Consider the following 23,472-nt stretch of genomic DNA (forward strand, 5'->3'; position numbering starts at 1 on the left):
CAGCTCCATGGCCACCTTCTGGAGTGCCACATCTGAACCATCCTGAGCTTGAGGCCATTTTCCAGAAAGAGGAGCAAAGGATTGAAACTCTGCTAAGGAGATTGGATCTCCTCATGGTGCAGTGGGCACCTTGCCCTCCCCTCCCCTTTCATCTTCAGCCTCCCACTTCCTCCACAGGCTCCCTCACCTCCCACTTTAGCTTGCTGGGCACATTGCTGCCTGCCAGCAGAGCTGCCTGGCCATGGGCAGCAGCAGCACCCCTGGGGCAGTCCCACAAGGTCTTGGTTTATCTGAAGTGAAGATGGATCCCACCATGGGCACCCAAAATCACTTGAAGAGTGCAGTGAGTCTGGAGCTCTCTCTCACCCCAGCCCTCAGAGCTGTGGCTGCTGATCCTGGCTGCAGCCTGATGCTTGGGGTCACCAGGAATGGTGCTGGAAAGTGAAGGAGCACTGAAGAGAATCCCTCCCATAAGAGCAGGGAAGCCTGGCGGGAGTCACTCTGCAGATCTCATTGGTTGCCAAACCAGCCTGGGGCAAATAAATGCCCTCTGGAGTGGGCAAATGCTGCTGGAGACCTGGAAGGAGACTGAATTCTGCCATCAGAGGTGCAAGGTCAGCTGCTGCAGGTGGACTCCTGGGGTGCTCAGGCCATGGAGTCTGGTCAGGGGCAGCAGATAAGCCTCGGGCAAAACAAGTCCTGCTCTGAGTGTGAAGCAGCAAAGTGACAGACAGCTCAGGATGGGCAGCAGAGCAGTGCTGGGGCCCAGCTAATGGCTGCAGATAAGATCTCCATGGCCATGCCACAGGCAGTCTGGCAGCTCTGGCACCTCCCCTCTGCCTGCAGGCAGCTAAATGCCACCACAACAGGGAGGGACCTGGCTGCCAAGGGGCATCTGTGGCTCCAGCTGCCTGCCTGGGTGCCTGGTCTGCTCCTGCTGTCCAGGAGGCTGCAGCCAGCTGTGCTGAGCCCAGGAGAGTGTCAGGTGTGCAGCTGCTGAGATGCAATCTGCTCCTCCAGCCCTCTTCAGGCATTTGCCAGCCCCAAGGAAGTCTGATTGGTGTTGCCCACAGGCACCAAAATGGTCAAAGATGGCAAAATCAAATTCAGAGAGCAGAGGGCTGCAAGGGACCCTCAGAGGTCATCTTGGCCAAGCCCCTGCAGGCAGCAGGGACACCTCCAGCTAAAGCAGGCTGCTGGGGCCACATCCAGCCTGACCTTGAATGTCTGCAGGGATGGAGCCTCCACCACCTCCCTGGCAGCCTGTCCCAGTGTCTCCCCAGCCTCACTGTGCAGAACTTCTCCTGATGGCCAACCCAAACCTGCCCTGCTCCAGGCTCAAACCATTGCCTTCTGCCCTATCCCCACAGCCCCTGCTGAAGAGTCCCTGCCCAGCTCTGCTGCAGATATGGAAATGCAGCTCTGAGTTTGCATCTGCTGCTGCTGCACTCAGGCCCCAACACTTCCTCTGTCAGTGCGAAAGACCTGGAGAGGTTTTGGTGAGATTCCTGCAGAAGGTCTCAGGATCCTTCAGGAAGGTTCAGGACATGCAAGGTTGGAGCAGATGATCCTCAGGGTCCCTTCCAACCTGGCTTTCAACATTCCTCCAGGACCTTCTTCAGAGGGTTCTCCTCACCCTCCAGTCCTCCCTCTCGGGGTGCTGCATGCAGCTTCTGGGGGCTCTCTGTGCCAGGCTCCCCCAGCCCCTGCAGCCCCCAGCCCAGAGCCTGGGAAGCAGGGAGAGGCAGCCTGGCAGGTCCTGCCCTTCAGGCCTGGCTGAGCCAGGGGATGAAAATGATTTTTCCTCTGGTTCATTTATTATTTTGTAATTCATTTTGAGACACCCCCCCCATCCCTCACCCCTACACTGCCAAGCTGTGAGGAGAGGCAGCCTGGCAGCCAGGTCAGACTGGGAAGGGCTGCAGAAGGAGGCTGTGAAGCCAAGGGGGCACAGCAGGGCAGGTGCTGGCCTTGGCTTGCCCCAACCAGGCTGCACAAATGAGGCTGCAGACAAGGAATAAGCAGCAGACAGGCACCAAAAGTGCTGATGGTTCTGTCTCACCCTGATGGAATTCCCAACCTGACACACTTCAGAGTTCCTGACTGCCAGGGACTGCCCTCTGGACAAAGCAGGGTAACAGCAGAGGGTCCTGCCCCAGGTCTGAGTATTTCCATCCAGAAAGGGATTTATTATTCATGCAGTTCAGAATCTGTCCCAAGACATTTGTGTGTCACAGAGCTGCCCAGGGAGGACATTGAGAGCTTGAAAGACTGTGATGGGATTTGGGATTCATGGTCAGAGGCTGGAGAACCTCTCCTGTGGGGACAGGCTGAAAGTTGGAGCTGTTCAGGCTGGAGAAGAGAAGGCTCCAGGGAGACCTCAGAGCTGCATTTCAGTACCTGAGGGGCTGCAGGGGAGCTGGGGAGGGACTTGTGACAGGGGCTGGGAGTGCCAGGAAGGGGGACAATGGCTTTGAGCTGGGAGAGGGGAGACTGAGAGTGGGGAGGAGGAAGAAATTGTTGAGAGTGAGGGTGGGGACTGCCAGGGAGGCTGTGGCTGTCCCCTCCCTGGGGGTGTTCCAGGCCAGGCTGGATGAGGCCTGGAGCAACCTGGGCTGGGGGGAGCTGTCCCTGCCCATGGTGGAGAGCTTGGAGCAGAGTGAGCTCTGAGGTCCCTTCCAAGCTGAGCCATTCCATGGCTCCATGCCCCTCCCTCGGGCAGGGCAGAGGGAAGCTGCACTGTGCCGGCAGGAGCTGGTGCCAGCACATCACCAGCAGTGCAGGCAGTGTGGCAGAGGAGTCTCCAGCTCTCCTGCCCTGTCTCCCCTTCTCCTCTTCCCCTGGCCCAGGCTGTGAGCTGCAGGGGAGGCCTGCCTTGTGCCGGGAGCCTGCCGGGGCGGGGGCAGAGGCTCCATCCGGGCTCACCTCCCGCCGCACGCCCGGGGCCCAGCGCTCCTCTGCGCACGGCGGCGGCAGGGACCGGCGAGGCTGGCGGGGGCTCCGAGCACGGAGTGCCCCGGGCCGAGAGGCAGAGATCAGGGCAGGGAGCTCCGGTGCCTGCCGGGGATGCTTTGACAGGCAGCGACAGACACAGCCCCGGGGGTCCTGGTAGGCAGAGCCCAGGGGCCGCCCGGGGGGGCAGGGAATAAAGTCCTGCAGCTGGAGGGGGGACACAGGCTGGGGACACAGCACGAAGCAGCCCCAGCAAGGCTCCAGCTGTGAGCAGAGACCCACGGGGAAGGCACCGGGGGGGTCTGAACACACCACGGGGGGGGGGCTGGGTGTCCAGGGTAGGGGCTGGGTGTCCAGGGTAGGGGATGGGTGCACCAGGGGGGGGCTAGGTGCACCAGGGAGGGGACTGGGTGCACCGGGGGGGGGGGGGGGTGCACCAGGAGGGTCTGGGTGCACCATGGGGAGCGGCTGGGTGCTCCAGGGAGGGGACTGGGTGCACCCGGGGGGGGCTGGGTGCACCATGGGGAGGGGCTGGGTGCATCAGGGAGGGGACTGGGTGCACCAGGGGGGGGGGGGCTGGGTGCACCGGGGGGGACTGGGTGTACCAGGGCGGGGGCTGGGTGCACCTGGGGGGGATGGGTGCATCAGGGTGGGGGCTGGGTGCACCAGGGTGTCTGCAGATCACTCGATAGAGAAAATCCCCAGGCTTGTCTGGGGCTGTCTGGGAGCAGTGGGGATGGAATCCTTCAGCTGCCGTCGGTGCTGCTCAGGAATGACCTGGGGACAGGGCAGGCAGCGATAAGTGACTCTCTCCATCCCCTTTTAGCCTGTTTACAATACAGAGGCTTTCCCTCAACAAAAAGCTTTTCTTTGCTCTCCTGCTCCCGGCTGTTGTGTCTAAAGCAGACAATTTGCTGAAGGACTCCTCCCGGAAGGTCCTGCAGTCTGACAAGAGGAGAGGTTGGGCTGCAGGAGGTTGTTTCCAGCAAAAATCAATTTCTTCACAGGAGAGTAGCAATTCTCTGCCGCATTCCGGGGCTCACCTCTTCAGCAGGACTCCTGTGCTGCTGCTGAAAGCCCTCCCGGCCAGCAGGGGAGTGCCTGCAGCTGTCCTCCCCCAACCTCTCCGTCTCCAGAGAGTGGCTGAGCAGGGAGCAGCGACTCAGGGAGCACAGGGCCGGGGCTGGATGCGTTCCTGGCTGCTGGGATGTGATGGCTGCAGCCTGAGCTGCTGTCACACACCCAGAGGAGGACCTGTGCCAGAGACCTGGCTCAGAGTCACTGAGAGGTTTAGGTTGGAAAGGATCTTTCAAGCTCATCCAGTCCAACCCCTGCAGCCAGCAGGGACAGCCCCAACCACAGCAGGTTGCTCACAGCCCCAAACAACCTCCCCTGCACTGGTGCCAGCCATGGGGCAGCTCCCAGCTCTCTGCCCAGCCTGGGCCAGGCTCTGCCCACCCTCAGTCTCAAACATTTCTCCCTTCTCTCCACTCTCAACCTCCCTCTTTCACTTCCCAACCATCCCCCCCTTGTCCTGTCACCTCAGGCCCTGCTCAAAACTCTGTCCCCAGCTTTCTGCTGGGCCCTTGAAGCACTGAGAGGCCACCAGAAGGTCTCCCTGGAGCCTTCTCCTCTCCAGGCTGCCCAAGCCCAACTCTCTCAGCCTGGCCTCCCAGCAGAGGGCTTCCAGCCCTGCCAGCATTGCTGTGGCCTCCTCTGGCCCTGCTGCACCAGGTCCCTGTCTCTCAGCTGAGAGGAACAGATGAGTGAACATGAGCCAGGATGTGCCCAGGTGGCCAAGAAGGCCTCCAGCAGCCTGGCCTGGAGCAGCAATGGTGTGGGCAGCAGGAGCAGGGCAGGGATTGTGCCCCTGGACTGGGCACTGGGTAGGCCACAGCTTGAATCCTGGGTTCAGTTTTGGGTCTCTCAGTGCAAGAAGGACATTGAGAGGCTGGAGCAGGTCCAGAGAAGGGCAACAGAGCTGGGGAAGGGTCTGGAGAAGAGGACTGGGGAGGAGCAGCTGAGGGAGCTGGGGGTGTTCAGTGTGGAGAAGAGGAGGCTGAGGGAGATCTCATTGCTCTCTACAGCTCCTGAGAGGAGGCTGGAGCCAGGTGGAGGTTGGGCTCTGCTCACAGGTAACCAGGGATGGAAGGAGAGGGAATGGCCTCAAGCTGCGGCAGGGGAGGTTCAGGTTGGAGATTAGGGAAAGTTTCTTCCCCACAAGGTGAAGTTTCTTCACCTGGTACAGGCCGCCCAGGGAGGGGTGGGGTCGGCAGCCCCGGAGGTGCTCGGACGCTGTGTGTGTGCGCAGGGAGGCCGTGGGCTGTCCGCCGTGCCCGGGGAGCTGCCAAGCTCCGGCTGCCTGCGATGCGCTGCGGCCGGCTCTGCGCCGTCACCCTGCCGAACCCTCTGGCCCTCGCCCGGGCAGAGCGGGAACCGCGGTCCTGCCGCGCCCCCTGGCGGCCGCTGGCGGCGCTGCGTGTTCCGGGTGCTGCCGGCGGAAGCGGAAGTGGCCGCGGCCGGAAGTGGCTGTCGGTGACGTGTGCGGCGCGGTTGGCGGCATGGAGGGGCTGTACCACCAGACCAACAAGTGCGTGTGGCGCCGGGGCGCGGGAGGCTGCACCGGGACTGACCTCCGAGGCTCCGCGGGGAGCCCGGGGCCGGCCCGGCCGCAGCGGTCAGCTCGGGGGGAGCGGCTGCGGGCGGACAGCGGCTGCGGCCCGGAGGGCTCTCGGCGTCCTGTGAGAGCTTGTCCACCTCCTCAAAAGCTACTCCGGATCGCGGCTGTGGGGGCGGCGTTTGGGCCGCGGAGGAAGCAGAGTCCTGGCCCTGTCTGGCCGGGGCTGTGGCGCAGCGCCAGACGCTGCTGGCCACGTCAGTGCGAGAGGAGCAAAGGCTGCGGTGTCTCTCGGAACGAGGGCCTCGGCTTTGCCGGAGTGATACGCACCGGAGCCCTACGAGTTTAGCAGGGGGGGTGGCAGCAGGGCTGCTGAGGTGTCCGGACACTATAACCCCCCTCGGGAAGAGTATCTCCTTAGCCATGAATCCCTCTGTGCGTTACAGGCAGTGCTAAGCCGGAGGGAGAAGCGGCACAGAAATCGCGAATTAAGGCGAAACAATTCTTGCAGCTCTGATTTAGATGCAGTAACTTGTGGGAAGGAGGCCAGAGCAGAGAGTGAGTCCAGAATTGCCACGTTTCTGTGGCCATGGGCTGCTTTGTTGAGCTCTACTGAAGGAGGCAGGGTGGGAATTGAGAGCCTTTTACTGGCTGGTGGCACGGGGTGAGCCTGATCCTGCTACTGATCCAGACCTTGCAATGGCCTTCACTGAAAGAGTAATTGCTGCCCAAGGAGGTGGTGGAGTCACTGTCTCTGGAGGTGTTGGATGTGGCCCTTGGAGCCATGGTTTAGTTGTCAGGAGGTGGTAGGGGTCAGGTAATAGTTTGGACTTGGATGATCTCTGAGGTCCTTTCCAACCTGGTTGATCCTGTGTGGTAGTAACTGGTGGTGCTCAGAGGAAGGGCCTTGGTTTCTGCCCAGTTCCATGTTGCTTTGTTTTGTGACCATAGAATAGGTGAAAGAAACCTTTAAGGATCATCCAGATTCATCCTCTGGCTATCCCCAGGGATATCTCTCCCCAGAACAGGTTCCTCACAGCCCTGTCCAACCTCACCTGGAATGCTTCTGGGGATGGGGTTCCACCATTTCTCTGGGGATTCAGTCCCTGAGTTGTGTTGCTGTTGTAGTTTGTTGTCACTCTGGGGACACTCTAAATGGTTAAATTCTCTCCCCAGCTTTTCCCCACCCCTCCTGTGGCATGGGAAGAGTCCTGCTGAGCCTGGAGTAGTTTTTCTGACCCAGCTGCATATATGATAAGGTTTGGCTGCTACACCTGGGCTCCTGAGAAGCCATTTTAAGAGCAATGTGAGTCTCAAGCTGCCTGAGGCATCCCAGAGAAACAATTTGAAAGCAGAGCTACAGAACAAGTCTGGGCTGCAAGATACTGGGTGTTGAATTGGCTGTGTGGTGAATTCCAAGGGCTGTGCTGCTGAGGACATCTCAGGGATCCCTTGAGCAGCAGAGTTGTGATTGGGAGCCCTGGGAGTAAAAAAAAAAAATCTCATAACTGAAGAATAAAATTGCGGCAGCAGAGGCAGGGAGGGGATTGTGCCCTCTGCTGTGCTCTGCTGAGACCTCCCTGCAGTGCTGGGGCAGCTCTGGAGTCCTCAGCACAGACAGGGACCTGGTGCAGCAGGGCCAGAGGAGGCCACAGCAATGCTGGCAGGGCTGGAAGCCCTCTGCTGGGAGGCCAGGCTGAGAGAGTTGGGCTTGGGCAGCCTGGAGAGGAGAAGGCTCCAGGGAGACCTTCTGGTGGCCTCTCAGTGCTTCAAGGGCCCAGCAGAAAGCTGGGGACAGAGTTTTGAGCAGGGGCTGAGGTGACAGGACAAGGGGGGATGGTTGGGAAGTGAAAGAGGGAGATTGAGAGTGGAGAGAAGGGAGAAATGTTTGAGACTGAGGGTGGGGAGAGCCTGGCCCAGGCTGGGCAGAGAGCTGGGAGCTGCCCCATGGCTGGCACCATTGCAGGGGAGGTTGTTTGGGGCTGTGAGCAACCTGCTGTGGTTGGGGCTGTCCCTGCTGGCTGCAGGGTTGGGGACTGGGTGAGCTTTGGGGATCCCTTCCCACCCAAAGCAGTCTGATTCCCTCTCATGTCTCATGAGCTGGTTGCAGAGCTCTGGTTTGTGCTGTGGTCATCAAGTGGTTCTCAGCGCAGGCAGAGGTGGGAGCAAGGTCAGCTTGTTGTTTGCAGCACAGATCCTGCTGCTTTGGTCGCTCCTGAAGTGAGTTCTGAACCCCAGCTGCTGTGGGACTGCTCACACCAACTGTGGCCAGAGGTCCTCCTCTCACCAGGCTGAGCTGGTTCAGCACTGCTGGCTGCAGAGCCCCAGGAGGGAGAGTGAGGAATGGGAGAGCTGCCATGGCTCTGAGCAGTGCTGAACCCAGCTGCCAGGAGGTGAGGCCTGGGGCTGCCTTGGGCTGTTCTGTCAGTTCCCTGCTGCTTCCTGTCAGCAGCTCCTTCTCTGCAGCTTTTACTTTCATGTGCTGCCTCTAACTCCCCTGCTGTGAAGGGACAGTGCTAATCATTCCTTCTTCACCTCTCCCTGGGCCAGTTCAGCTCTAGGAGGTCCTCTGCTGTCATCTCCAGCCCAGAGTGGGAGCTGTTTCATGTCTAAAAGCTGCTGCTTGTGCTTTTCATCATCTTTATTTTCCTCTGAGTCTATGCCAATCCTTCTCTTTCCTTTCAGGGAAGGGAGAGACAATGATCAGGGCACCCCCAGGGATTCTGCAGATGACACCAAGCTGGGGGCAGTGGTGATCTGGAGGGTAGGAGGCTCTGCAGAGGGACCTGGCCAGGCTGGATCCATGGACTGAGGCCAGTGGGAGGAGGTTCAAGAAGGCCAAGTGCTGAGTGCTGCACTTGGGTCACAACAACCCCAGGAAGGCTCCAGGCTGGGGGCAGAGTGGCTGAATAGGACCTGGGGGTGCTGGGTGAGAGAAGGTGAACATGAGCCAGGATGTGCCCAGGTGGCCAAGAAGGCCTCCAGCAGCCTGGCCTGGAGCAGCAATGGTGTGGGCAGCAGGAGCAGGGCAGGGATTGTGCCCCTGGACTGGGCACTGGGGAGGCCACAGCTTGAATCCTGGGGTCAGTTTTGGGCTCCTCACTGCAAGAAGGACATTGAGAGGCTGGAGCCAGGTCCAGAGAAGGGCAACAAAGCTGGGGAAGGGTCTGGAGAAGAGGACTGGGGAGGAGCAGCTGAGGGAGCTGGGGGTGTGCAGTGTGGGGAAGAGGAGGCTGAGGGAGACCTCATTGCTCCCTACAGCTCCTGAGAGGAGGCTGCAGTGGGGTGGGGGTTGGGCTCTGCTCCCTAGTCTCAGGTGACAGAAGGAGAGGAAATGGCCTGAAACTGTGCCAGGGGAGGGTTAGGTTGGAGGTGAGGAAAAATTTGTTTGCTTCCAGAGTGGTCAGGGATTGGCAGAGGCTGCCCAGGGAGGTGGTGGAGTCCCCATCCCTGGACGTGTTCCAGAAATCTGTGGCCAGGGGTTGGAGGCCATGGTTGGAGGCCATGGTGGTGCTGGGTTGCTGGCTGGACTGGGTGACCCTGGAGCCTTTTCCAGCCCAAACCCTTCTGTGTGTCTGTAACAGACACTGTTAGTGCTGCAGGTCAGCAGTGCCCACATGGCAGTGGTGCAGCACTGGGGGCTTTGATCTGCACTGTGCCTGCAGGGCTCTGCACAGGGCTGGACAGGTCTCAGTGGAACCAGCTCTTCCCCCAGTCAGATCTCTCCTCTGCTGGGAAGTGACTCTCATATCTTCTCTGCATGGCTGTGGGCAGAGCCTCCTGGCTTTGAGCTCTGTGTGTGGCAGAGGCAGAGCCCCAGCTCAGGTTGTAAACAGGAGAAGGGAGCTGGGACTGCACTGGGAATGTTTGAAGAGAAATCCAAAAGCCTTTTCCCCTTGAGTTCTGCTTGTCAACCCAAAGTGCCCGAAGCAGACTTCGGAGTGCTGGAGAAGTGGGCTGGGGGTTGTGTGGTCAGTGCTGGCCTCTGCACTGAGGGTCATGGAGCTGCTTCCTGTTCTCTTCTAAACAGAACTTCTAAGTACCCAAAAAAAGCTGAAATTTGAGGTCTTGAGGGATGGTTTGGTTCTAAAGCTGCTAACTGCCCTCTGCTGTGCCTTTGCTCATTGTCTTTGACAGGCAGGTCCATGAGGTGCAGGCTTACATGGGGCACCTGGAGACAGCAGACAAGGACTCAGTGCACTGTAAGTAATGAGTGAGTGACTGTGGTAATTAATGAGTGACTGTAGTAATTAATGAGTGAGTGTAGTAATTGAGTGCCTGTAGTAATTGACTGTAGTAATTGATGCTTGTAGTAATTAATGAGTGAGTGTAGTAATTAATGAGTGACTGTAATAATTGACTGGAGTAATTAATAGGTGACTGAGTAATTAATGAGTGACTGTAGTAATTGACTGTAGTAATTAATGATTGTAGTAAGTAGTGAGTGTAGTGAGTGAGTGTAGTAATTCAATGACTGTAGTAATTAATGAGTACTTGTAGTAACTGAGTGACTGTAGTAATTAATTAATTAATGAGTGACTGTAGTAATTAATTAATGAGCAAATGCAGTAATTAATGAGTGAGTACTTGGGGGGTGCTGGTAGGTGAGAAGTTGGCCGTGACCTGGCACCAGGCACTGCCAGCCCAGCCCCAGCCTGCCCTGCACTGATCCCCAGCAGTGTGGGCAGCAGGGGCAGGGAGGGGATTCTGCTCCTCTGCTGTGCTCTGCTGAGACCTCCCTGCAGTGCTGGGGCAGCTCTGGAGTCCTCAGCACAGCACAGACAGGGACCTGGTGCAGCAGGGCCAGAGGAGGCCACAGCAATGCTGGCAGGGCTGGAAGCCCTCTGCTGGGAGGCCAGGCTGAGAGAGTTGGGCTTGGGCAGCCTGGAGAGGAGAAGGCTCCAGGGAGACCTTCTGGTGGCCTCTCAGTGCTTCAAGGGCCCAGCAGAAAGCTGGGGAGGGACCTTTTACAAGGGCTTGGAATGACAGGAGGAGGGCAATGGCTCTGAGCTGGAAGAGGGGAGATTGAGGCTGGGGATGAGGAAGAAATTCCTTAGAGTGAGGCTGGGGAGAAGTTGTGGAGGTTTCAACTCTGGAAGTGCTCAGAGCCAGGCTGGATGAGGCCCTGAGCAGCCTGGGCTGGTGGGAGGTGTCCCTGCCTGTGGCAGGGGTTTGGAACTGGATGAGCTTTGAGATCCCTTCCAACCCAACCCATCCTGTGGGATTTGGCTCTTCAGTCACTGTGAGCAGCTGGGGAGCACCTCCAGGGGGCAGGCACTGCTGTGGCACCAGCCAGGAGCTGCTCTGTCTGAGGGGCACAGCAGAAAAGGCAGAACAAGAATTTGCTCGAAGTCAGCTCCCTGCTGTGGTTCCTGAATGGACAAACAGCCTCCTGTGGCTGCTGCTGCAGAGCCTACAGGGGGCAGTGCCTGGGGGGGACAGTGCCTGGGGATGGCAGTGTCCAGGGAGGGCAGTGCCCAGAGGGGGGGCAATGCGTGGGGAAACAGTGCCTGAGGGTGGCAGTGCCCGAGGGGGGCCAGTGCCTGGGGGTGGCAGTGCCAGGGAGTTCTTGTTGCTGGTAGCTTTTGGAACTCACCTCAGGGTGTCCTTCAGCACGAACAGGTTAAACCCCAGTCCCTAAAGCAGTCCCAGGGTAAAAGGAGCAGTGTGGACAGAACTGCAAGTTCAGAGCATCCCTGGTGGGGCTCTCAGAGTCACAGAATGGCTCAGGTTGGATCCTCAGAGATCCTCTGCTGGAACCTCCTGCCATGGGCAGGGACACCTCTCAAATAGACTCTGCTGCATAAGACCTCATCCAGCCTGGCCTTGAACACCCCCAGGGAGGAGGCAGCCACAGCCTCCCTGGGCAGCCTGTGCCAGAGTCTCACCACCCTCACACTGCAGAACTTCTTCCTCAACTCCACTCTAACCCTGCTCTGCCTCAGCTCCAAACCATTCCCCCTTGCCCTGGCTCCAGACACCCTCATGAGAAGTTCCTCTGCAGCCTTCCTGTAGGATCCCTTCAGGTCCTGGCAGGCAGCTCTGAGGTCCCTCTGGAGCCTTCTCCTCTCCAGGCTGCACACCCCCAGCTCCCTCAGCCTGTGCTCACAGCAGAGCTGCTCCAGCCCTTGGAGCATCTTTATGACCTCCTCTGGCCTCACTCCACAGCTCTGTGTCCTTCTGCTGCTGGGGACAGCAGAGCTGGAGGCAGGATTGGAGGTGAGGTCTGAGCAGAGCAGGGCCCAGGGGCAGAATCCCCTCTGTTAGAAGCTCAGAGTGTGGAGCAGTGTGGCTGTGTCTGGCACTACTCCCTCAGCATCCCCCTTGGCAGCCTGCCCCAGAGGGTGCCCAGCCCAGGGTCTGTGCTGATGCTGTGGTTTGCTGTGCAGGGCTCTGAGCAGGATGGTTCTGGTGCTGAGCTTCCCCCTGCAGATGAGAAGCACACAGAACAGCCAGGTCTGAGAGGAAGCTTGGACTGTGACCTGTGACAGGGCTGCCATAAAATCCTGTGCAGGACTTCCTACCCCACAGCTGGCAAATGTGTTTTGGGCCCAGGATGGAGCCTTGGTTCCTGCCCCAGTCTCTGCTGTTGGGCCTTGCTGGGTGAAGCCATGGCCTGGCCACCTTGGAGCACATGGCCTGACCCCTGCTACCCTGCAAGGCTCTCTGCAGCAGGACTTCCCCACAGAGAGGGCTGTGGTGACCTTCCTGTCCCAAAAGAAGGCCTTGGCTGCTGCTGCTCTCTGTGGTGCTGTGCTGGCTCCAGGACAGTGCCAGCTTCCCCAGCTGCTCCCCACTGGGTGAGATTTTGGAGCCTCTTGGAAGTCAGCAGTGTTTGCCACCTCCTTTGCAGCTGGAGCCCATCTCAGGAGACAGGATCATCTGGCAGCCAGCTCCCAGAGCCAGGATCTAACATGCTGTGGTGTACTTGTGCAGATGTGCTCTGGAGACAGAATCACAGAAGAGTTTGGGCTGGAAAAGGCTCCAGGGTCACCCAGTCCAGCCAGCAACCCAGCACCACCATGGCCTCCCAACCATGGCCACAGGTTTCTGGAACACCTCCAGGGATGGGGACTCCACCACCTTCCTGGGCAGCCTCTGCCAATCCCTGACCACTCTGGAAGCAAACAAATTTTTCCTCACCTCCAACCTAACCCTCCCCTGGCACAATTCCAGGCCATTTCCTCTCCTTCTGTCACCTGAGACTAGGGAGCAGAGCCCAACCCCCACCCCACTGCAGCCTCCTCTCAGGAGCTGTAGAGAGCAATGAGGTCTCTCAGCCTCCTCTTCTCCACACTGAACACCCCCAGCTCCCTCAGCTGCTCCTCCCCAGCCCTCTTCTCCAGACCCTTCCCCAGCTCTGTTGCCCTTCTCTGGACCTGCTCCAGCCTCTCAAAGTCCTTCTTGCAGTGAGGAGCCCAAAACTGACCCCAGGATTCAAGCTGTGGCCTCCCCAGTGCCCAGTCCAGGGGCACAATCCCTGCCCTGCTCCTGCTGCCCACACCATTGCTGCTCCAGGCCAGGCTGCTGGAGGCCTTCTTGGCCACCTGGGCACATCCTGGCTCATGTTCACCTCCTCTCACCCAGCACCCCCAGGTCCTATTCAGCCACTCTGCCCCCAGTCTGGAGCCTTCCTGGGGTTGTTGTGACCCAAGTGCAGCACTCAGCACTTGGCCTTCTTGAACCTCCTCCCACTGGCCTCAGTCCATGGATCCAGCCTGGCCAGGTCCCTCTGCAGAGCCTCCTACCCTCCAGATCACCACTGCCCCCAGCTTGGTGTCATCTGCAGACTCCCTGGGGGTGCCCTGATCTCCTCACCCAGATCATTGATAAAGACATGAAACAGACCTGGCCCAGCACTGAGCCCTGGGGATCACCACTGTGAGCAGCCCCCAGCTGCATCTAGCTCCAGCCCCCAGCTGCATCCAGCTCCCTCCCCCAGCTGCATCCAGCTCCCTCCCCCAGCTGCATCCAGCTCCAGCCCCCAGCTGCATCCAGCTCCCTCCCCCAGCTGCATCCAGCTCCCTCCCCCAGCTGCATCCAGCTCCCTTCCCTAGCTGCATCCAGCTCCATCCCCCAGCTGCATCCAGCTCCCTCCCCCAGCTGCATCCAGCTCCCTCCCCCAGCTGCATCCAGCTCCCTCCCCCAGCTGCATCCAGCTCCTCCCCCAGCTGCATCCAGCTCCAGCCCCCAGCTGCATCCAGCTCCCTCCCCCAGCTGCATCCAGCTCCCTCCCCCAGCTGCATCCAGCTCCCTCCCCCAGCTGCATCAGCTCCTCCCAGCTGCTCCAGCTCCCTCCCCAGCTGCATCCAGCTCCCTCCCCCAGCTGCATCCAGCTCCATCCCCCAGCTGCATCCAGCTCCATCCCCCAGCTGCATCCAGCTCCATCCCCCAGCTGCATCCAGCTCCATCCCCCAGCTGCATCCAGCTCCATTTCCCAGCTGCATCCAGCTCCATCCCCCAGCTGCATCCAGCTCCATCCCCCAGCTGCATCCAGCTCCATCCCCCAGCTGCATCCAGCTCCATCCCTCAGCTGCATCCAGCTCCATCCCCCAGCTGCATCCAGCTCCATCCCCCAGCTGCATCCAGCTCCATCCCCCAGCTGCATTCAGCTCCAGGCCCCAGCTGCATTCAGCTCCAGCCCCCAGCTGCATCCAGCTCCATCCTCCTGCACTCTCTGGTCTCAGCTCAAGCCCAGTGCTTGACCCAGGGAAGCCTCCACCCTGCCAAGCCAGCAGCAGCCAGGTTCTGCAGGATGCTGTGCCAGGCTCAGTGTACTTGAGTCCATGGCAAATAGGATTCTGTGTTGGCTGAGGAGCAAGACTGGGAGCCAGGACATCCAACTCCTCTCCCAGCTTTCCTCCTCCAGCTCTGGGCACATCCCTTCTGCCCAGCAGCCTGTAGGATGCCCAAGGCAGCAGTGGTGTGGCTAGCACTAGGAGCTGGCTACTCTCCTGACTGCTTGTCTGCCAGGTTCAGCTGTCCTCAGATGGGTGAGGACAAATGAATTGATTTGTGGGTTACTCTTTGACTGTTGGAGATCAAAGGACAGAGAGAAGAAGTTGGTTGTGCTGCTTGCTTCTCTGGGTTCTGCTGAAAGCCATTTCCTGGAAAGCCTGAGAGGCAGTGGAGGAGTCAGAGCTGGTCAGACAGAGTCACAGAAGGGAAGGGGTTGGAAGGGACCTTGAAAGATCATCCAGTGCAACCCCCCTGCCAGGGCAGGGTCACCCAGGAAGTCATCCTGTTCTGAACCTCCCCAGCCTGAGCATGGGATCAGAGCTAATTGGGTCTGCAGGGCTGGGAGGGTCTTTAGAGTGGCTCTGCCCAGGCACTCTGGGGCTGCAGGGCTGCCCCTATGGCTGCACAGCCTCCATGGTGCTGCTGGAGGTGCCCCTGCAGCTCCCTGCTCAGACACAGGAGTTGAGACCCTTCTGTGCAGCCCCCCAGGCCCTGCAGCCCCCCAGGCTGTGCTCTGCTGGAGGCTGTGGTGGTTACAGAAGGAGGTTTCAGCTGAGGCAGGGCTGGGGCTGGTGCTGTGCTTTGCAGAGCTGGCAGTGTGTGGCTCCCTGCCAGCCTGTTGCAGTGCCCAGCTCCCTGGGCTGCAGGGGGCTGTGCTGCTGCCCTGCTGCTGGTTCTGTGCAGGTTATCAGAAGCAGCAGCAGGGCAGCTTAAAGGCCTTCAGGGGCAATTCTTTGGTGCCTTGTTTCCCCTTGCAAGGGCTTCAGCCCTATTCTGGCCACAGCTCTTCTGAGCTCTCTGTCACTCTCTGGATGCTAAGGCCCAGGCTCAGCCAAGCTCCCTGCTGCAGGCATGGATCATAGAACCATGGAATGGTTTGGGCTGGGAGGGACCCTAAAGATCATCCAGTTGCAACCCTTCTGCCATGGGCACACCTCCTGCTAGACTCAGGCTGCTCAAGGTTCCATCCAGCCTGGGCTTGAGCACCTGCAGGGCTGGAGCCTGCACAGCTCAGGCCAAGCTGTCCTGTGTGTGCAAACTCTCTGCTGGCAGTGCTCAGAGGCTTCAATTCCTTCCTGGCTGTGGGCTTGGGTGAGCAAATCCTGCTGGGGGGGATGTGAGAGCTTTAAATCCTGATACATGGAGCTGAGAAAGAGACTCTGACCTCTTGGAAGAGCCAGGGGCTTCCCTAGCTCCCTCCTCCTCCTCAGAGGAAGAAAGCAAAGGCAAAGGTCTGAAGTTCTTGAGTTCCCTTTCATGCAGACCTGCAGAGTTCTGGGTGGCTTTTACCCACTCAGGAATTGCATCTCTCAAGGCTTTTATGTTGGTTTGGGTGACTTTGAGCTTCTGCCTCTTCTCAGACTGCAGCACTTCAATTCAAATCCCATTTTTCTTTCCTTGCAGTAGTGGAAAACGAGGTCCAGGCCAGAATAGACAACATCTTCAGCAGCCTGGAGCGGCTGGAGATCCTCTCCAGCAAAGAGCCTCCCAACAGGCGCCAGAATGCTAAGCTGTGAGTTCCTGCTCCTCACTCCCAGGCTGCAAGGTTGGCTGGGGCAGCGTTTTCAGGAAGTTTATTGAAGTCCTTTGCCTTCAGATTTGAGTAAAACCTTTATGCATAACTTAACCTCTCTGCTCTGCAGCAGCAAGATTTAGGCAGAGAGGCAAAGCCACCTGCCTGCAGCTGAGCACAGGCTGGTGGTGCAGCTGGGTTCAAAGCTGAGCTCTGGGTTGAGCAGAGCAGGGCTCATGGAGGCAAACACCTTCCTGCAGTTAGGCACAGACTGGTGGTGCAGCTGAGAGCCCTGGGGGAGAGAAGGCTGAGAGGGGATCTGATCAATGTCTATAAATATCTGAGGGGTGGGGGGCAAGAGGCTGGGGCCAGGCTCTTGTCAGTGATGCCCAGGGACAGCACAAGGGGCAGAGGGCACAAACTGGACCCCAGGAGGTTCCATCTGAACAGGAGGAGAAACTTCTTTGGTGTGAGGGTGCTGGAGGCCTGGAGCAGGCTGCCCAGAGAGATTGTGGAGTCTCCTTCTCTGCAGAGCTTCCAACCCCCCCTTGGCCATTGTGCCCCTGGGCAAGCTGCCTTGGGTGCCCTGCTGGAGCAGGGGCTTGGGCTGGATCCAGAGGTCCCTTCAAACCCCTCCCTGCTGGGGGTCTGTGGTGCTGCTGCATTCAGCCATTTGCTCCTGCAGCTGTTGCTCACAAGTGTTCCATAGTCTGAGGGAGCTTGCAGGGAGGGACTTGCCAACCCCCTGGATGCGTTCCTGGGTGACCTGCCCTGGGTGGGACTGGATGATCTCCAGAGGTCCCTTCCACGCCCCCTGCCTCCTGTTCTCTCTCCCATGCTGTCAGTCAGTGCCCAGCCCAGCTCAGCCTCTGCCCGCCCTGTGCCCGCAGGCGCCTGGAGCAGCTCAAGTACGACGTGCAGCACCTGCAGAGTGCCCTGCGCAGCTTCCGCCAGCGGCGCCAGGCCCGCGAGCAGCAGGAGCGGCAGCGCCAGGAGCTGCTGGCCAGGACCTTCGCCCCCAACGTAAGGGCCTGCTGGTGGGCTCCCTGCCCCTGCCCCCTGATCCCCTCTGGCCCCTGCCCCCTGATCCCTTCTGGCCCCTGCCCCCTGCCCCTCTGGCCCCTGTCCCCTGCCCCTCTGGCCCCTGTCCCCTGCCCCCCTCTGTCCCCTGCCCCCCTCTGTCCCCTGCCGCCCTCTGTCCCCTGCCCCTCTCTGTCCCCTGCCCCTCTCTGTCCCCCGCCTCTCTGCCCCCTGCCCCCCTCTGCCCCCTGCCCCTCTGTCCCCTGCCTCCCACCCCCTGCCCCCCCCTCTGTCCCCTGCCCCCCCCTCTGTCCCCTGCCCCCCCCTCTGTCCCCTGACCCCCCTCTGTCCCCTGACCCCCCCTCTGCCCCCTGCCTCTCTGCCCCCTGCCTCTCTGCCCCCTGCCCCCCCCCGTCCCCTGATCCCCCTCTGTCCCCTGCCCCTCTACCCCCCTCTGCCCCCTCTCTCCCTGCCCCTCTCCTGCCCCTCCCTCCCCACCCCTCTTCCCCTGCCCCTCTTCCCCTGCCCCTCTCCCTCCCTGCCCCTCTTCCCCTGCCCCTCTCCCTCCCTGCCCCTCTCCCCCCTGCCCCCTCCCTCTCCTGCCCTTCTTCCTTCCTGCTCCTCTCCTGCACCTCCCTCCCTGCCCCTCTCCCCCCTGCCCCCTCCCTCTCCCGCCTCTCTCCCTCCCTGCCCCTCCTTCCCTGCCCCTCCCTCTCCTGCCTCTTTCCTGCCCCTCCCTCCCCTGCTCCTGCCCCACTCCTCTTCCCATGCTCCTCTCCCCCTGCTCTCACACAGCAGCCTCAGCCAGCAGTTCAGCAGCACTCTGTTAGACTGCAGCAGCAGTGGAGAGGTGAAAAAATGGAAGAGAGATGGAAAGGGAATCAGGACAGAACAGAGTAGCAGTGTCTGTGGGGAAGAGTCCAGCCCAGAGCCCCAGAGCTGCTGCAGGCAGAGGAACATCTCCTGGGAGGCCAGGCTGAGGGAGCTGAGGCTGCTTGGAGCAGAGGAACCTGAGGGCTGCCCTCATGGCTGGGGATAAAGATGTGCAGGGCTGGAGCCAGGCTCTGCTCAGGGATGGCCAAGCACAGCACAAGGGGCACTGGGGGCAAGCTGGAGCAGAGGAGGTGCCAGGGGAACAGGAGGGAAAACTTTGTCCCTGTGAGGGTGCTGGAGGCCTGGAGCAGGCTGCCCAGAGAGGTTGTGGAGTCTCCTGCTCTGGAGAGCTTCCAACCCCCCTGGATGTGTTCTGTGTGCCCTGCCCTGGGTGGTGCTGCTCTGGCAGGGGTTGGGCTAGATGAGCTCTGGAGGTCCCTTCCAGCCCCTGACACTCTGTGACTGTGCAGTGCAGCTCTGCCATGAGGAGGAGTTGGGCTCTGAGAGGCAGTAGGGAGAGCCCCCAGCAGATGCTGCTCCTGGGTCCTTGTACCTACAGCAGATCAGGGAGGGGCAGTGAGGTGGGTGCCCAAGTGTCCATCCCCCTTGGCTTTGTCTCAGCTCTCTCTCAAGCTCTCAGGTCTCTGCCCTTTTACTCCCTGCTGTCAGCAGGTGTCAGGCAGCCTCCCTGTGCCCATCCACCACTCCCCCCTCTTAGAAAGGCTCTTTGCTTCCTGCCTGGAAACCATTCCCAAGTCATTCCAGCAGGGACCGGGCACTGCCTGCCCTGGGAATGCTTAGAGCCTCCCTGGGCAGGTCCCTGTGCTGCAGCTTCCCACAGCAATTCTGCTCTGAGTGATGCACGTTTGGGTGCAGCTTTCCCTTTTCACTCACAAACAGATTCTTGGGTTTAGTTGTTAGGAAAGATCTGCTGTGAGGAGGGGCAGCAAATTGCTGCCTTGTGCTGAGTGAAACACCCTGCAGGCTCCTGCATGGGAAATGAAATCTTGAAGATCAATAAATATTTGAAGTAGCAGCAGTGAGCTGCAGCCCAAGGGCTCTGCTCTGCAGGCTGAGGTAGGGCAGAACAAAGCTTGGTTCAACAAGAGAGCAGCAAAGCTGGGGAAGGGTCTGGAGAAGAGGGCTGGTGAGGGGGAGCTGAGGGAGCTGGGGGTGTCCAGTGTGGAGAAGAGGAGGCTGAGGGAGACCTCATTGCTCTCTACAGCTCCTGAGAGGGAGGTTAGAACCAGGTGGGGGTTGGGCTCTGCTCCCTAGGATCAGGTGATAGAAGGAGAGGAAATGACCTGAAATTGTGCCAGGGGAGGGTTAGGTTGGAGATGAGGAAAAATTTGTTTGCTGCAAGAGTGGTCAGGGATTGGCAGAGGTTGCCCAGGGAGGTGGTGGAGTCCCCATCCCTGGAGGTGTTCCAGAAAGCTTTGGCCATGGCCCTTGGGGCCAGGGTTTGGTGGCCATGGTGGTGCTGGGTTGCTGCTTGGTCTGGTGACCTCAGAGGCCTTCTCCCACCCAAACAATTCTGTGACTCTAACCCTGGTGCTCCATTAGCATTTGCTCAGTTTATGTGACAGCTTCTTCATCCAGTATCTGCCCTGCAGCTGCTCACAGCTCTGCTGGCTTTCAGCTGGTGAGACACTGGCACAGGTTGCCCAGGGAGGTGGTGGAAGCCTCATCCCTGGAGGTTTTTGCAGCCAGGCTGGATGTGGCTGTGAGCAACCTGCTGTGGTGTGAGGTGTCCCTGCCCATGGCAGGGGGGTTGGAACTGGCTGAGCCTTGAGGTCCCTTCCAGCCCTGACAATTCTGTGATTCTTTATCCCCTTGCAGTGTGGGAACACCCCCAGGCAGTACCACTCCAGTCCCTGTCCCTTCTGCCATCCCCATGATCGCTTTTTTATCTACAGTAGGACCTGAGTCTGCTCAGAGCAGGCCTGGTGCTGTTACACACTCAGGAGCAGGCTGCCAGCCACCTTCTGCCCTCAGTGCCAGCTCTGCACCTTGGTGGCTGCTCAGGCAAAGCTCCCACACTGACCTGCTCCCAGTGTCATTCCTGGCCATGACCCAGTGTGGGAACCACGAGCTGTTCCCTGGACTCTCCCAGTGGAATGGTGTCCAGAGAAGATCAAACTGGAGGCCTTTTGGAGAGAGAACTCATCACCACCCCCTCAGTGCCCTCTGGTGCAGTGCAGGTGGCAGAATTGGGCCCAGCTGTGACAAGAGTCACAGTTTGGCACAGCCAAAGCATCTCCTCTGCAGAGTTCATGGCTCTGGTGTTGGGTGCTGTGAGGCAGGCCTCAGGGAGCTGTGCTGCTGTCTGCTGGGGGCCATCTCCCAGCCCCTGTTCTGCAGCCTCTTGATGCTCGGGGCTGTGCCATGAACCCTGAGAAGCCTTTCAGTGGCAGTGCTCAGAGGGCTCCTTGGGAAGCCTCCTCTGCTGCTTTGCTCTTCTCTCTTCCTGCCCTTTCCTCCCTGAGCTGATGGAGAACTCTCTCCTGTCCCTCTGCCTTCCAGCCTTTTGTCCCAGGTGCCCCTGAGGGCCTGATCACCAGCACCCCCTGAGTGCTGAGGCTTGGGGCAGAGTGGTTGGAAGCTGCCCGGCAGAGCCAGCCCCAGGGGTGCTGAGCCAGGCTGTGCCGCTCAGCTTTGCCTCCTTGCAGGCCTCTCTCCATTCTTTCCCCCCTCTGCTGTCCATTTTCCATTTCATATCCTTGTGAGACCCCAAGCAGAGGCTGCTGGACAGCCCCCTGGGGCCCTGCCAGGCTGGTGTCGAGCCCCTGCCTCTCGCCCACAGGACTCTGCCACCTCCATCCCGATCGACGAGAGCCTGCAGCTCACTGAGTCCCTGCAGAGTGCCCACCGAGGCATGGATGAGCTCATTGGCAGTGGCACCAGCATCCTGCAGGGCCTGAGGGACCAGAGAGTCACACTGAAGGTGGGGGCACCCTTTGTCTTCCTAAGGACACCCCAGGTTTGGCCGTGTCTGTGATGCCCAGGCCAAGGGCACCCATGTGCTGAGCTGGTGCCAGTCCCCTGCTGCAGGCTGAGGGGCTGCAAGGGCCCAAACTCCTATTTGCCATGCACCTGGAATCTTGGCACCTCATGGAACTCTTTAGGCTGGAGAGGAGAAGGCTGGGAGGGGATCTGATCAATGTCCCTAAATACCTGAGGGCTAGGGGTCAAGATGAAGGTGCCAGGCTCTGTTCAGTGGTGCCCAGTGATAGGACCAGGAGCAAGGCACAAGCTGGAACCCAGGAGGTTCCATCTGAAGAGGAGGAGGAACTTCCTTGCTGTGAGGCTGCTGGAGGCCTGGAGCAGGCTGCCCAGAGAGGTTGTGGAGTCTCCTTCTCTGAAGACTTCCAAACCCACCTGGATGTGTTCCTGTGTGCCCTGCCCTGGGTGATCTCTGCAGGGCCTTCCACCCCCTGCCATCCTGTGATTCTTTAAGCTCTGTGGGGCCTGGCAGGCTTCACCTGCAGCACAGCTCCCAGCTGGAGTGCTGCCTGCCCTGGCTTGTTCCCCTCTGCTGATTTGGGGTTGGTTGCTGGAGGCTGCTCCAGGGGAGCATCCCCAGAGCAATCCCACAGCTGGTGGGAAGTGCCTGTGGCTGGGGTTGGTGATGTTGACTCCCTCAGCTGTGATGCAGGTCAGCACTGCAGCCTCCCTGAGCACTGCTGGTGCCAGCTCCCTGTCTGCATGCCCCAGGGGCTGTCTGGTGTTTCCCAGCCAGCTCCGGGAGCTGCTCAGAGGGACACAAACAGTGTGCTGGGGGCAGCTGGAACTCAGTGTGGGCAGCTCCCTCTGCTACACTCACCCTCAGCTGGGCACAGCTCTTGTGCTCTGGTGTCTGATGCTGCTCTGCTCTGGGATTGGTCTGCCAGAGGGTTTAGGCTTTTCTAACTGCTAGATGCCTGCATGTGGTCAGAGGAATCCACCCTGAGCTCCATGGATTGCAGAGGCAGGGCAGGACCAGCACAGGGGGTAACAGCAGAGGGCATCTCAAAGAGTCACAGAATGGGTTGGGTTGGAAGGGACCTGAAAGCTCATCCAGTTCTAACCCCCAGCCATGGGCAGGGACACCTCCCACCAGCCCAGGCTGCTCAGGGCCTCATCCAGCCTGGCCTGGAACACCTCCAGGGAGGGGACAGCCACAGCCTCCCTGGGCAACCTGTGCCAGTGTCTCCCCACCCTCACTGCCAAGAATTTCTTCCTCATCTCCAGTCTCAATCTCCTCTCTCCCAGCTCAAAGCCATTGTCCCTCATCCTGGCACTCCCAGCCCTTGACCAAAGTCCCTCCCCAACTCTCCTGGAGCCCCTTCAGGTTGCTCTAAGGTCTCCCTGGAGCCTTTTCTTCCCAGGCTGAGCAGTGTCCTCTGTGTTGAGCTCTGGATGGCTGTGCAGGCTCAGCACAGTGTCTGGGGACATGCAGTCATTGAAGGGCAGCAGTGGAGCTGTGCTTCACACAGGAGTTTGGGCTGCTGAGCCTGCAGGGGTGAGGCCCTGGTTCAAGGCAGTGTCTGATGGGTGGCTGAAGCACTTCAGTCCTGCAGGGCTCTTGGGAAGGATGCAGACATCAGAAGTCAGGAGAGCTGCAGTGCAGATAGGATCAGGGCCCTGCTGCTGCAGGGAGGTGGAGAGGGAATGACAGAAAGCTTGACCTTGGGAGAGACCCCAGAGCTCATCCAGTGCAGCCAGCAGGGACATCCCTGACCAGAGCAGTGCCAGCCCAGCAATGGGCAGGTGGGAGGTGTCCCTACCCACGGCTGGGGGTTGGAACTGGGTGGTCTTGAAAGTCCCTTAACAACCCAAACCCTTCTGTGAGGCCAGGAACCTCCAGCTGGAGCTGGCTGCTCAGAGCCCTGGGGCTGAGCACATCATTGTCCATGGCTGCAAGATCAGCTCAGCACCCAGCCAGCAGGTAATGAGTCTCAGCCAGCAAGTAATTAGTCTCAACATCCAGCCATGGGTTAATTAGTCTCAGCCATGAGTTAACTAAACATCCAGCCAGGAGTTAGTTAGCCTTAGCCAGGAGTTAATTAGTCTCCACCCCCAGCCATTCCCAGCTCTGCAGCCCCCTCCCCTGCAGTGGCAGCAGCAGGTGGAGGCTGCACTGCTCAGAGCTGATCCCTTTGCCCCCCTGCTCCTTGGCTGTGCACTGAGAGTTGCTGCCCCTGAGGCTGTGCTTTCTTTGCCCTCTCCTGCCTCCAGGGCACACAGAAGAAGCTGCTGGACGTGGCCAACATGCTGGGGCTGTCCAACACAGTGATGAGGCTGATCGAGAAGAGAGCCTTCCAGGACAAGTACTTCATGGCTGGGGGCATGCTGCTCACCTGCCTCCTCATGTGCCTCATCCTGCACTACCTGACTTGAGCTGCCAGGCTGCCCCCAGGGCAAGCTGGGTGCTGGCAGCAGGATGGACCTTGTGCTCCAAACTGTCCTCTCCTCTGGGTGCTGCTTGGCAGCAGCTCCTCCTGCAGCCCTGGTGGACAGCAGAGCTCCATGGGGCTGCTGCAGCTGGCACTGGCCCTGG

General features: G+C 59.7%; 1 protein-coding gene across 1 annotated transcript; it reads left to right on the forward strand.

The window, feature by feature from the left end:
- Positions 1-5,513: 5,513 nt before the first annotated feature.
- Positions 5,514-23,337, forward strand: GOSR2 (golgi SNAP receptor complex member 2). Its single transcript, XM_054396569.1, has 6 exons — positions 5,514-5,542; positions 9,707-9,771; positions 15,932-16,040; positions 16,931-17,063; positions 20,737-20,877; positions 23,151-23,337. Exons 1-6 carry the CDS (start codon positions 5,514-5,516, stop codon positions 23,310-23,312), a joined length of 639 nt encoding a protein of 212 aa, XP_054252544.1. The 3' UTR covers positions 23,313-23,337.
- The last annotated feature ends 135 nt before the right edge of the window (positions 23,338-23,472 follow it).

Source organism: Indicator indicator, chromosome 37 (genome assembly GCF_027791375.1).
Source record: "Indicator indicator isolate 239-I01 chromosome 37, UM_Iind_1.1, whole genome shotgun sequence".
NCBI lineage: Eukaryota > Metazoa > Chordata > Aves > Piciformes > Indicatoridae > Indicator > Indicator indicator.

Bases quoted from the DNA above. Each gene is read 5' to 3' on its own strand.
- GOSR2 (XM_054396569.1), top strand. From the start codon at position 5,514: ATGGAGGGGCTGTACCACCAGACCAACAA. The intron at 5,543-9,706 runs GTGCGTGTGGCG...TGTCTTTGACAG, and splicing joins CTGTACCACCAGACCAACAA to GCAGGTCCATGAGGTGCAGG. The intron at 17,064-20,736 runs GTAAGGGCCTGC...TCTCGCCCACAG, and splicing joins CCAGGACCTTCGCCCCCAAC to GACTCTGCCACCTCCATCCC.